The 14,683-nt window shown below is 46.5% G+C and overlaps 1 protein-coding gene across 2 annotated transcripts in view; it reads left to right on the top strand.

The window, feature by feature from the left end:
* Window positions 1-14,683, top strand: part of NOL6 (nucleolar protein 6) — an 85,164-nt gene that overhangs the window by 17,652 nt on the left and 52,829 nt on the right. For both annotated transcript variants that reach the window (XM_056542715.1, XM_056542724.1), the window contains exons 12-13: window positions 12,657-12,834; window positions 13,160-13,282. In XM_056542715.1, coding sequence (XP_056398690.1) covers window positions 12,657-12,834; window positions 13,160-13,282 — 301 coding nt within the window. The remainder of the gene's footprint in view (window positions 1-12,656; window positions 12,835-13,159; window positions 13,283-14,683) is intronic.

Below are 14,683 nucleotides of genomic sequence, written 5' to 3' on the forward strand. Positions count from 1 at the left end.
TCTAGTCTCTGCTTCTCCATGGGGTTATCCTTCCCTTTCCTCCAGGGGAACGGTTTCGGGGTTTCTATTCAAATCTATTTGTGGTCCCCAAGAAGGACGGTTCTGTGCGACCAATCCTAGACCTCTAGCGTCTCAACCGTCACCTTCTTATCCGCCACTTCCGAATGGAATCTCTCCGTTCGGTGGTGACGTCCCTGGAACAAGGGGAGTTCCTTTCATCGGTGGACATCAAGGATGCCTACCTCCATGTGCCAATATTTCCACGCCATCATCGGTTTCAATTCGTAGCCCTCCCCTTTGGTCTAGCCACGGCTCCTTGGGTTTTTACAAAGATCCTTGCGCCAGTGATGGGCCTGTTACGGTCGAGGGGAATCTTGGTGATACCCTATCTGGACGACCTTCTCATCAAGGCTCCAACCAGAGCCCAGACTCTAGAGAATCTGGACGTCACTCTCCACACTCTGACTCGCTTTGGGTGGATGGTCAACCGGGACAAGTCAGTCCTCCGTCCTACCCAGTCTCTAACCTTCCTGGGACTTCGATTTGACACGGCCTCTGCCCGAATTTGTCTTCCGCCTGACAAACGTCTGGTGCTTCGGTCGGGGGTCCGCTCCCTTCGGACCCAGGTCTCAGTCTCCATCCGCACTTGTATGGAAGTCCTGGGTCGGATAGTGGCAACTATGGAGGCCGTACCCTTTGCCCAGTTTCATTACCGCCCCCTTCAACTGGCGATTCTCTCTCGATGGAACAGGTCTCCTCTGTCCCTTGCTGTCCCTTGATCGTCAGATTGTTCTCCCTCGCAGGGTCCGTCAGTCTCTGCTCTGGTGGCTCCGCTCCCCCCTTCTTCTCCAAGGGCGGTCTTTTCTTCCCCTTCACTGGCAGGTTGTTACAACGGATGCCAGCCTGTCGGGCTGGGGCAGCGTGTTCATGGATTGGACGTTTCAGGGACTCTGGTCTCCCCGGGAGACCCTTCTTCCGATAAACATATTGGAATTACGGGTGATTCTTCTTTGTCTTCTTCATTGGGAGTCCCGTCTTCAGTCCCGTCCTGTCCGCGCTCAGTCGGACAACGCCACGGTCGTGGCGTACATAAATCGACAGGGCGGCACTCGCAGCTCGGCAGCCATGGCCGAGGTGACCAAGATTCTCACCTGGGCGGAAAGCAAGGTTCCGGCCATTTCGGCGATTCACATTCGGGAGTGCTCAACTGGGAAGCGGACTTCCTCCGTCGGTCCTCACCCGACCCCGGTGAGTGGTCTCTACATCCAGAGGTCTTCGCGCAGCTCGGCGACCTCTGGGGCTTTCCGGACGTGGACCTCTTCGCGTCCCGGCACAATCGGAAGATCCTTCCTTTTGTGTCCAAGTCCCGGGACCCTCAGGCTCTGGCCGTGGACGCCCTAGTGATTCCTTGGGCGGGGTTTGCCCTACCCTATCTGTTCCCTCCCCTTCCGCTCCTTCCCGGGGTGCTGAGGAAGCTCAAAGCAGAGGACGTCCCCGCCATTCTGGTAGCTCCAGATTGGCCCCGAAGGTCGTGGTACGCCGACGTAGTCAGGCTCCTGGACGACGCTCCACTGCGCCTTCCTCTCCGTCCGGACCTGCTCTCTCAGGGTCCTCTTTGCCACCCCAATTTACAGTCGCTGCATTTGACGGCCCGCGGGTTCTCTTCCCAAGTCATTCACACCATGCTCAGGGCTCGTAAGCCCTCCTCCGCAAGAATTTACCACCGTACTTGGCGGTCTTATTTTCGTTGGTGTGAAGCTCAGGACTTCTCCACGGTAACCTTCTCGGTTCCCCGTCTTCTCTCTTTTTTACAGTCTGGGTTGGAACTGGGGTTGTCTCTCAGTTCACTTAAAGGTCAGGTTTCGGCCCTTGCTGTTCTTTTCCAGTGGCCCCTGGCTTCTAATTCTCATGTCCGGACCTTCCTTCAAGGAGTGGCGCACGCTGTTCCTCCTTATCGGTCGCCCTCTCCCCCTTGGGACTTGAATTTGGTTTTGAGTGCCCTCCAGGGTGCACCCTTTGAGCCCCTAAGAGAGGTGTCTCTCCGCCTCCTTTCTTGGAAAGTGGTGTTTCTTGTTGCTATCACCTCCATCCGGAGGGTGTCTGAATTGGCAGCTCTTTCTTGACGTTCTCCGTTTCTGGTGATCCACCAGGACAAGGTTGTTTTCCGGCCAGATCCTTCCTTTTTGCCTAAGGTGGTCTCGGCATTTCATCTCAATGAGGACATTGTCCTCCCGTCCTTTTGTCCTGCTCCTTCTCATCCTAAGGAGCGCTTACTACACAAGCTGGATGTAGTTCGGGCTGTTCGGTCTTATCTCTCCACCACTTCTTCGTTTCGTCAGTGTGATTTCTTTTTCGTCCTTAAGGTCGTCTCAAGGGACAACCTGCTTCCAAGGCCACCATTTCTAGGTGGATTCGGTCTGACATTTCGGAAGCCTATCGCTGTAAGGGGAAGATTCCTCCTTTCAGGGTTGTGGCTCATTCTACCCGTTCTGTTGGGGCATCCTGGGCTCTCCAGAATAGAGCCTCGGCCTCGCAGATTTGCAGGGCGGCTACCTGGTCGTCTTGTATTGTATGGCAGTGTTTCCAAAACGGAGCCTCCAGCTGTTGCAAAACAACAACTCCCAGCATTTCCGGACAGCCACTGACTGTCCAGGCATGCTGGGAATTTAGCAACAGCTGGAGGCACCCTGTTTGGGAATCACTGGCATAGAATACCCCTATGTCCACCCCTATGCAATCCCTAATTTAGTCCTCAAATGCGCATGGCGCTCTCTCACTTCGGAGCCCTGTCGTATTTCAAGGAAACAGTTTAGGGCCACATATGGGGTATCTCCGTACTCGGGAGAAATTGCACTACAAATTTTGAGTTTTTTTTTTCTCCTTTTACCCCTTATGAAAAGGAAAAGTTGGGGCTACACCAGCTTGTTAGTGTAAAAAAATAAAAATTTTTACACTAACATGCTGGTGTTGCCCTTTACTTTTTATTTTCACAAGCGTTAAAAGGAAAAAAAGTCCCCCAAAATTTGTAACGCAATTTCTCCTGAGTACAGAAATACCCCATATGTGGGCGTAAAATGCTCTGCGGGCGGACAACAAGGCTCAGGAGTGAGAGCGCACCTTGTACATTTGAGGTCTAAATTGGTGATTTGCACAGGGGTGGCTGATTTTACAGCGGTTCTGACATAAACGCAAAAAAATACTCACATGTGACCCCATTTTGGAAACTACACCCCTCACGTAATGTAATAAGGGGTACAGTGAGCATTTACGCCCCACAGGTGTCTGACAGATTTTTGGAACAGTGGTCCGTGAAAATGAAAAATTTTATTTTTCGTTTGCACAGCCCACTGTTCCAAAGATCTGTCAAACGCCAGTGGGGTGTAAATACTCACTGCACCCCTTATTAAATTCTGTGAGGGGTGTAGTTTCCAAAATAGGGTCACATGTGGGGGGTTCCACTGTTCTGGCACCATGGGGTGCTTTGTAAACGCACATGGCCCCTGACTTCCATTCCAAACAATTTTTTTTCCCAAAAGCTCAATGGCACTCCTTTTCTTCTGAGCATTGTAGTGCGCCAGCAGAGCACTTGATGTCCACACATGGGGTATTTCCATACTCACAAGAGTTTTTTTCTGCTATTAACCCTTGCAAAAATGTGAAATTTGGGGGAAACACACACTTTTTTTTTTTTTTTTTACATATGCAAAAGTCGTGAAACCCCTGTGGGGTATTAAGGCTCGCTTTATTCCTTGTTACGTTCCTCAAGGGGTCTAGTTTCCAAAATGGTATGCCATGTGTTTTTTTTTTTTCTTGCTGTTTTGGCACCATAGGGGCTTCCTAAATGCGACATGCCCCCCGAGCAAAATTTGCTCTCAAAAATCCAAATATGACTCCTTTTCTTCTGAGCATTGTAGTTCGCCCGTAGTGCACTTCAGGTCAACTTATGGGGTACCTCCATACTCAGAAGAGATGGGGTTACAAATTTTGGGGGGGGTCTTTTCTGCTATTAACCCTTGCAAAAATGTGAAATTTGGGGGGGAAACACACATTTTAGTGAAAAAAATATATATTTTTTTTACATATGCAAAAGTCGTGAAACACCTTTGGGGTATTAAGGCTCACTAAATTCCTTGTTACGTTCCTCAAGGGGTCTAGTTTCCAAAATGGTATGGCATGTGTTTTTTTTTTTTGCTGTTCTGGCACCATAGGGGCCTCCTAAATGCAACATGCCCCCCAAAAACCATTTCAGAAAAATGTGCTCTCCAAAAATCCCTTTGTCGCTTCTGAGCCCTCTACTGCGCCCGCCGAACAATTTACATAGACAGATGAGGTATGTGCTTACTCAAGAGAAATTGGGCTACAAATACAAGTATAAATTTTCTCCTTTTACCCCTTGTAAAAATTAAAAAAATTGGGTTCTACAAGAACATGCGAGTGTAAAAAATGAAGATTGTGAATTTTCTCCTTCACTTTGCTGCTATTCCTGTGAAACACCTAAAGGGTTAAAACGCTGACTGAATGTCATTTTGAATACTTTGGGGGGTGCAGTTTTTATAATGGGGTCATTTGTGGGGTATTTCTAATATGAAGACGCTTCAAATCCACTTCAAACCTGAACTGGTCCCTGAAAAATAGTGAGTTTGAAAATTTTGTGAAAAATTGGAAAACTGCTGCTGAACTTTGAAGCTCTCTGGTGTCTTCCAAAAGTAAAAACACGTCAATTTTATGATGCAAACATAAAGTAGACATATTGTATATGTATATGTCAAAGTTAGAAAAATGCTAAATTTTCACATTTTTCATCAAATTTTGGGATTTTTCACCAAGAAAGGATGCAAGTTACCATAACATTTTACCACTATGTTAAAGTAGAATATGTCACGAAAGAACAATCTCGGAATCAGAATGATAACTAAAGGCATTCCAGAGTTATTAATGTTTAAAGTGACAGTGGTCAGATGTGCAAAAAACGCTCTGGTCCTAAGGTGTAAAATGGCCTGGTCCTTAAGGGGTTAAAGGGGTACTCCGGTGGAAAACTTTTTTTTTATTTTTATTTTTTTAAATCAACTGGTGCCAGAAAGTTAAAGAAAAGAAAAGAATTTCCTCTGTAGTATTCAGTAGCTAATAAGTACTAGAAGGATTAAGATGTTTTAATAGAAGTAATTTACTAATCTAAAGAAAAAGGATAAGGGCAGCTCACAATTAATACACTGATCCGAGGTTAAATTGGGTAGGCACCTATACCCTAGGTGCGAGAGGAAAAAGTTCAATAGCAAAAATGTTTACCCAAAACCTCAAGGAGAGTGTATATAGTATTTATAATGAATGGAACAGACCTTGCTTCAATTAACAGTAATATTTATTATAATATCACATTAATTATAAAAATTGTGGTATTATTAAGAAGATCCCCTCACAGGGCCCTATGGGGGATCAGACAATAAAATAAAATACACTAAAATAATTACTGATGCCTCTAATGTGGGTTCATATAGCAGATAAAAATATCTAGCAATAAATGGTTCACTGTAAAGATATAAATGTCACTTAGTAATGTATCACAAAACTGTTCTTTCAATAAAGATGAATGGCAATCATTGTGAATGGCCGTTGTTATGAAACAATGTTGCAGTATTGTCCTTCTGAAATGAAAGTGTATCAGGATTGCGGTATCCTCTGAAGGCAGAGATAGTAAAAGTTCCAGCAGAGTAGAATAGAAAGTCTGTGGACTATGAGTGCCGATATTTGTCTGCGCTGGCAGGCGCTGACTAAAGATGTTGCCGGTGATGATAGCAGCTGGTCCGGACTGCACCGGACCTGTTGTTTAAGCTGCCCGTCTGTGTGCACAGGATTATAGAAGCGCTTTAAGAGTAAGGGTTATGCGCTCACCGATATCCGTTGTTAGGCAGTCCACGTTAGTACCCAATCTGGGACAAGAGCTGTTTACCGGTTCTCTGATGTGCTCCAATATCTTGGCCTCGTGGAGTTGGCGTGTGACGTCACTGAGAGCTCTGCTGGAACAACGGCCTCACCGGAGTGGAGATGGAATAGGAGCCGTAAGTGTTAGCCATAAATCCTCTGCGAGGTATACTAGATTAGAACTGCAACTGCCAAGTGAAAAACCGCACATATAGATGGCATCCACCTCCTAGTATGGGTGTAGGTAATCCTGCAATAGCTAAACTGCAGCACAAATCTATCTTGCACTCTTAAAGGGGTACTCCACTGAAGAACATTTTTTTTATTTATTTTTTACATCAACTGGTGCCAGACTATTTAAAAATCTTAATCCTTCCAGTACTTATTAGCTGCGGTATGCTCCACAGGAAGTTCTTTTATTTTGAATTTCCTTTCTGTCTGACCACGGTGCTCTCTGCTGACACCTCTTTCATTATTATTATTAATATATATTATTATTTTTTTATAATAATTAATTTTTTTGTAATATACAATCGAACTTCATTGTGCAGAAGAATGGACAACATATTAAAGCATCAATTTGCATGGATCGTCGTATTGTAATGTTGTGCATGTCTTTTCTCGAGCGCTTCATTGGGGGACACAGGACCATGGGTATACGCTGCTTGCCGCTAGGAGGCAAAAAACTAAAGAAAGTCAGCTCCTCCCAGCAGGATATATCCCTCCTGGCTCTGAACAACTCAGTTTTAGCTTATTGTCAGCCGGAGGCAGGCACAAGTCTGGTGTTTCGTTTGTTTTTTCCCTAGATTCAGTCTAAAGTTTAGTTTTTCTTTCCTTTTGTTATTTTCTCTAGCATGGGCGACTGGAGCATGATGCTGCCTGATCCCCCCCCCCCTCCCCCCCACCTGCAAGCTAGGGGCATGGTGCATTGCTGGATGGGCCATTAACCCCTCCTCGCCAGCGACAGCGCCTCGACGTGACCTAGGGTCCGGGTCCCCCATTTGCTCCTGTTTGCCAGCTGAGCTGGCTTAACCCTTTAAGGACGGAGCCCATTTTCACCTCTAGGACGAAGCCCTTTTTTGCAAATCTGACCACTGTCACTTTAAACATTAATAACTCTGGATTGCTTTTAGTTATCATTCTGATTCTGAGATTGTTTTTTCGTGACATATTCTACTTTAACATAGTGGTAAATTTTTGTGGTAACTTGCATCCTTTCTTGGTGAAAAATCCCCAAATTTGATGAAAAAATTTAAAATTTTGCATTTTTCTAACTTTGAAGCTCTCTGCTTGTAAGGAAAAGGGATATTCCAAATAATTTTTTTTTGGATTCACATATACAATATGTCTACTTTATGTTTGCATCATAAAATTGACGAGTTTTTACTTTTGGAAGACACAGAGGGCTTCAAAGTTCAGCAGCAATTTTCCAATTTTTCACAAAATTTTCAAACTCGCAATTTTTCAGGGACCAGTTCAGGTTTGAAGTGGATTTGAAGGGTCTTCATATTAGAAATACCCCATAAATGACCCCATTATAAAAACTGCACCCCCCCAAAGTATTCAAAATGACATTCAGTAAATGTTTTAACCCTTTAGGTGTTTCACAGGAAAAGCAGCAAAGTGAAGGAGAAAATTCAAAATCTTCATTTTTTACACTCGCATGTTCTTGTAGACCCAATTTTTGAATTTTTTACAAGGGGTAAAAGAAGAAAATGTATACTTATGTTTGTAGCCCAATTTCTCTCGAGTAAGCACATACCTCATATGTCTATGTAAAGTGTTCGGAGGGCGCAGTAGAGGGCTCAGAAGCGAAGGAGCGACAAGGGGATTTTAGAGAGTACGTTTTTCTGAAATGGTTTTTGGGGGGCATGTCACCTTTAAGAAGCCCCTATGGTGCCAGAACAGCAAAAAAAAAACACATGGCATACCATTTTGGAAACTAGACCCCTTGAGGAACGTAACAAGGGATAAAGTGAGCCTTAATACCCCACAGGTGTTTCACGATTTTTGCATATGTAAAAAAAAAATAATAATTTTCACTAAAATGTGGGTTTCCCCCCAAATTTCACATTTTTGCAAGGGTTAATAGCAGAAAAGACCCCCCAAAATTTGTAACCCCATCTCTTCTGAGTATGGAGGTACCCCATAAGTGGACCTGAAGTGCACTACGGGCGAACTACAATGCTCAGAAGGGAAGGCGTCATATTTGGCTTTTTGAGAGCAAATTTTGCTCGGGGGGCATGTCGCATTTAGGAAGCCCCTATGGTGCCAGAACAGCAAAATAACCCCCACATGGCATACCATTTTGGAAACTACACCCCTTGAGGAACGTAACAAGGCGTAAAGTGAGCATTTACCCCCCACTGGTGTCTGACAGATCTTTGGAACAGTGGGCTGTGCAAAATTTTTCATTTTCACGGACCACTGTTCCAAAGATCCGTCAGACACCTGTGGGGTGTAAATTCTCACTGCACCCCTTATTACATTCCGTGAGGGGTGTAGTTTTCAAAATGGGGTCACATGTGGGTGTGTTTTTTTTTTTTGCGTTTGTCAGAACCGCTGTAACAATCAGCCACCTCTGTGCAAATCACCTCAAATGTACATGGCGCACTCTCCCTTCTGGGCCTTGTTGTGCGCCCCCAGAGCACTTTGCGCCCACATATGGGGTATCTCCGTACTCGGGAGAAATTGTGTTACAAATTTTGGGGGGCGTTTTTCCCTTTTACCTCTTGTGAAAATGAAAAGTATAGGGCAACACCAGCATGTTAGTGTAAATTTTTTTTATTTTTTTTACACTAACATGCTGGTGTAGACCCCAACTGTTCCTTTTCATAAGGGGTAAAAGGAGAAAAAGCCCCCCAAAATTTGTTAGGCAATTTCTCCCGAGTACGGCGATACCCCATATGTGACCCTATTCTGTTGCCTTGAAATACGACAGGGCTCCAAAGTGAGAGCGCCATGTGCATTTGAGGCCTGAATTAGGGACTTGCATAGGGGTGGACATAGGGGTATTCTACGCCAGTGATTCCCAAACAGGGTGCCTCCAGCTGTTGCTAAACTCCCAGCATGCTTGGACAGTCAATTGCTGTCCAGAAATGCTGGGAGTTTTTGTTTTGCAACAGCTGGAGGTTCCATCTTAGAAACACTGCCATACAATACGTTTTTCATTTTTATTGGAGAAGGGGGGTGGGGGGGGCAGTGTACGTGTGTATATGTAGTGTTTTACTCTTTATTTTATGTTAGTGTAGTGTAGTGTTTTTAGGTTACATTCACACTGGCGGCAGATTACACTGAGTCTCCCGCTAGGAGTTTGAGCTGCGGCGGAAAATTTGCCGCATCTCAAATTTGCTGCGGGGAACTCGCTGTAATCTGCCGCCAGTGTGAATGTAGCCTGTACATTCACACGGGAGGGGGGTCAAAACTACAACTCCCAGCATGCACTGACAGACCATGCATGCTGGGAGTTGTAGTTTTGCAACAGCTGGAGGCACACTGGCTGGAAAACCTTGAGTTAGCTTCTATGACCTAACTCAGTATTTTCCAACCAGTGTGCCTCCAGCTGTTGCAAAACTGCAACTCCCAGCATGTACTGATTGCGGAATGGCATGCTGGGAGATGTAGTTATGCAATGGCTGGAGGCAAGCAAGTACAACTCCCAGCATGCCAAGACATGTAGTTTTGCAAGATTTAGAGGGGTGAAAAGTATAGGGCAACACCAGCATGTTAGTGTAATTTTTTTTAATTTTTTTACACTAACATGCTGGTGTAGACCCCAACTGTTCCTTTTCATAAGGGGTAAAAGGAGAAAAAGCCCCCCAAAATTTGTTAGGCAATTTCTCCCGAGTACGGCGATACCCCATATGTGACCCTATTCTGTTGCCTTGAAATACGACAGGGCTCCAAAGTGAGAGCGCCATGTGCATTTGAGGCCTGAATTAGGGACTTGCATAGGGGTGGACATAGGGGTATTCTACGCCAGTGATTCCCAAACAGGGTGCCTCCAGCTGTTGCTAAACTCCCAGCATGCTTGGACAGTCAATTGCTGTCCAGAAATGCTGGGAGTTTTTGTTTTGCAACAGCTGGAGGCTCCATCTTAGAAACACTGCCATACAATACGTTTTTCATTTTTATTGGAGAAGGGGGGTGGGGGGGGGCAGTGTACGTGTGTATATGTAGTGTTTTACTCTTTATTTTATGTTAGTGTAGTGTTTTTAGGTTACATTCACACTGGCGGCAGATTACACTGAGTCTCCCGCTAGGAGTTTGAGCTGCGGCGGAAAATTTGCCGCATCTCAAATTTGCTGCGGGGAACTCGCTGTAATCTGCCGCCAGTGTGAATGTAGCCTGTACATTCACACGGGAGGGGGGTCAAAACTACAACTCCCAGCATGCACTGACAGACCATGCATGCTGGGAGTTGTAGTTTTGCAACAGCTGGAGGCACACTGGCTGGAAAACCTTGAGTTAGCTTCTATGACCTAACTCAGTATTTTCCAACCAGTGTGCCTCCAGCTGTTGCAAAACTGCAACTCCCAGCATGTACTGATTGCGGAATGGCATGCTGGGAGATGTAGTTATGCAATGGCTGGAGGCAAGCAAGTACAACTCCCAGCATGCCAAGACATGTAGTTTTGCAAGATTTAGAGGGGTTCAGGTTGTAAATCACTGTCCAGTGGTCTCAAAACTGTGGCCCTCCAGATGTTGCAAAACTACAACTCTCAGCATGCCCAGCCAGCAAACTACTGTCTGGGCATGCTGAGAGTTGTAGTTTTGCAACATCTGGAGGGCTACAGTTTGAGACCACTTAGTGATCTACAACCTGAACCCCTCTAAATATTGCAAAACTACGAGTCCCAGCATGCCCACACAGCAAACAGCTGTCTGGTCATGCTGGGAGTTGTAGTTTTGCAACATCTGGAGGGCCACGGTTTAGAGACCACTGTAAACTGTGGCCCTCCGGATGTTGCTAGGCAACAACTCACCTAGCAGGACCCGGAAGCCGCTGCACGTGGGGGATCCCCGCATGGAGGATCGCGATCCGGGATCCAGGTAAGGGACCTTCGGCTCCGACCCTCCCTGGACGGTTCCCCCGTTTTGCCCGGACACCGATAGGTGGGCAAAGCGGGGGAACCAAACTTTAACCCCCCCTCCCCCGGTCTGCTATCGGTCGGTCGCTCGGCCGACCAATAGCAGGGATAGGAGGGGTGGCAACCCTGCCACCAAACTCCTATCCCTTTAGGGGGATCTAGGGTGTCTCGGACACCTACGATCCCTCTTATTTTCCGGGTCACCGGGTCACCAGTGACCCGTATGACCCAGAATCGCGCAGATCGCAGGTCTGAATTGACCTGCGATTTGCGCGCATCGCGGTCATGGGGGGGTCTCAGGACCCCCCTCGGCGATGTGCCGGGATGCCTGCTGTTAGATAACAGCAGTCATCCCGGCCCGATCACCGCTAGTACATGTACGTCGCCGCGCGCCAAGTGACACTTCGCGGCGCCGTACATGTACGTCGCTCGTCGTGAAGGGGTTAAGGCAGGTGCCCTGGCTGGTTGAAGACTTTGTTGGTGAGTATGCATTAAACCCTGTCCTTTCTCGAGGGCCAGAGTTCCCCCTTTCCCTGGGCATCTGCTTCGACACGGTGGCGACTCGACTCACTCTTCCGGAGGACAAGCTCCAAGAGCTGTTGTTGGGGATTCGCATACTTCGCAGCCGGGTCTGATTCCTGTCCATACCTGCATGTTTGTTGTGGGCAGGATGGTGGCTTCCATGGAGGCAGTTCCCATTGTTCAGTTTTGGTAACATCCTCTCCAGTGGGCCATCCTCTCACAGTGGGGAAAATCCCCCTTATCTCTCTACCGCGGGATCCGGCTTCCGCTCAGAGTTCGCTGCTCCCTCCTTTGGGGGCTTCGGTCTCCTCTCCTCCGGGCGGGCCGCTCCTTCCTGCCTTTCCATTGGCATGTTCGGATATGAGTCACCTCAGCTGGGGGGGGGGGTGTCTTTTGGGACGAAACTGTCCAGGGCTGTTGGACACCATCGAAGTCCAGCCTACCCATCAATGTTCTGGAGCTCCGGGCAATCTTCCTGTGCCTTCTTCACTGGAGTTCCCAGCTACGTGGTCTTCCGGTACGGGTACAGACTGACAACGCCACAGCCATGGCATACATCAATCACCAAGGTGGCACTTGCAGCTCAGCGGCCATGAGGGAAGTGTTGAAGATCCAATCTTGGGCGGAACTTCACGTTCCAGCCATATCAGCGGTTCACATTCCCATGATCGACAATTGGGAACCAGACTTTCTAAGTCACTCCACCGCCGACCCCGGCGAGTGGTCCCTTCATCCAGAGGTCTTCCATCATATCTGTCACCGCTGGGGAACTCCGGATAAGTCCCTTGCTCCGTCTCTAGGTCGCGTGATCCCCTGACTCTTGAAGTGGACGCTTTCGTGGTTCCTTGTACTCTTTTCACTCTCTTTTCGGTGATTCTGGTGCCTCCAGATTGTCCCTGTCACGTGTGGTATGCTCAGAGCCAGGAGGCAGGTATATCCTGCCGGGAGGAGACGACTTTCTTTTGTTTTTCTGCCTATTGGCAGCCTCCTAGTGGCAAGCAGCATATACCCATGGTCATGTGTCCCCCATGTTCCTATGTCCCCCAAAAGAAGCTCAGAGAAAGAGATTTTACGGTAAGTAAAAAAAAAAATCTACTTTTTGTGATCGTCTTTGTCTTGTTTCAGCATTACAGAAGTGGGCAGCCTCCGAAAATCGTGCAAGAAGATGAAGTTGTCGCATGAACTTCTAGACAGAGGAGGGGATTATGTGTCCACCGTTCTGCCCTTCATCTTGTCTATCCTCAAGAAAGGCCTGGACCAGCGGGTGGTCCTCCTGTCACATGCATTGCCACAGAAGCCTGAGGTAAACTGAAAGTAAAAGGTGATAATGTGGAGCAGTATTTTCCTACCAGGGTTCCTCCAGCTTTTGCTAATCTTCAACTCCCCACATTCCAACCAAGGATCCTTCAGCTGTTGCTAAACTACAACTCCCGGCATTCCAACAAGGATGCCTCCAGTGGTTGCTAAACTTGTTCTCCCAGCATGCCCGGACAGCCTTCGGCTGTCTGGGCATGCTGGTACTTGTAGTTTAGCAACTGGTTCTTAAACATTGCTGAACTATCCTCACACGCTTTTATAGCAGCAGGGTTTTTAGTGACCATTATTCAATTTCTCTCCTTTCTTTCCAGTGGGACATAACAGAAACACCAGCAAAGCTTAAGGACGTCGGCTCCCTGACCCTGGGACTGATGCTTGCTCCTGATTTCTTTTCCAGTGTCTTAGAGAAAGGACCAGCAGCAGATAACCCAGAGGTGGGTGAAATAGTAATAGTCCTGTTTCATAGATGACATTTTCTTATCAAAGACCCCTTGAAGTTACCTTATTGATGCATATGGATGTCATCTAGGCCTGTATAAATCACACAGAAGGGAAATGTCTGGCTGGCCGCAGCTTTATCTGTCCCGTTGGTTTCAGAAGCCAGACCAACGGTAAACAGATCATAGCTGCATTGGCTTTATTTTCAGGAGGGGAGTTCATTGTGAGACAGAAGGGAAAACTGGGTCACCTGCACTTACCTGAATATAAAGCAAAATAGTGTTGTGATTCTGTTTCCGTCCAGTGGGCATGCATAATTAGGATGCGTTGGAGGTATAGGTGGGCATATCCGGGCCGGGGTTGTGAATAATTTACTTCCCCTTTGACATAGGCACCAGGATTTCGCTGTACTGACTACGTCAGAAGGAAGCGAGGGGTGCACATTCTGTATGGATAGTAAGTTATTCACGCTTCCCCAGCCCGATAAGCCCACCCATACCTCCAGCGCATCATAACTATGCACTCCCATCTGATGGATTTAGGAATGTAAAGGTGTGTGATCAGCCCAGTCCCTTAAGGAATCTACACATATCAGTACATAGAGACTGTTGGAGGTACCAAAACAAAATACTGCAGCTTAATGCAGTAAAATGCTGGGCACTGTAGTGGAAACCTGATGGAGCCCTTACAATTCGCTTTGGTTTGTCAGGCGTCATTGGTATCTGGCCTGGAGCTCATCTAGCACAGCCATGTTTTTTTGTTCTTCTGCTCCTATAAAAAGCTCAATTAGGAGACTTTAACCAAGCCTAAACAGTGGCTCTCGCTTTGGCAGTCCCAGACCATCATCTTATTACAAAGGCGAGATGCAATACAACTTTTCCTCTGCCACAGATGCTACAAGGGTCATATATGGCCAGCTGCTTATTTCCTCTGCAATAACATTAACAAGGTTGCATTATACATAGGTTTAACCCTGTAAAATAGCACAAATGAAAAACTCACCGCTACCCTGCACATCCCAGGTCTCCATCCAATAGAGCATAAGTGGTGCACAGCAAATTAAAGAGGCACCGTCATTATGAAAAACTTTTTTTATATTTTGGAGTACTACTGATTAAATTTTTTTAAATATACATTTATCTAATCATAATAAAAAAATATATACATTTATCTAAAAAAATATAAAATTTTACTAAAAAATCTAAAATGAAAATAGCCGCCACTAGGGGTCATCTATCTTAATGCAGACAGACTACTCTGTATTTTGCAGCATACTGAATACTGGCCGGTAAAGTGTGTTGGTATGCAGTATAGCAGATCATCATTGCACCACTACAGCCTTTAGCTGTTCCTAAACTACTACAACTCCCATGATGGGAGTTGTAGTTTTGCAACAG

Source organism: Hyla sarda, chromosome 1 (genome assembly GCF_029499605.1).
Source record: "Hyla sarda isolate aHylSar1 chromosome 1, aHylSar1.hap1, whole genome shotgun sequence".
Classification (NCBI taxonomy): Eukaryota; Metazoa; Chordata; class Amphibia; order Anura; family Hylidae; genus Hyla; species Hyla sarda.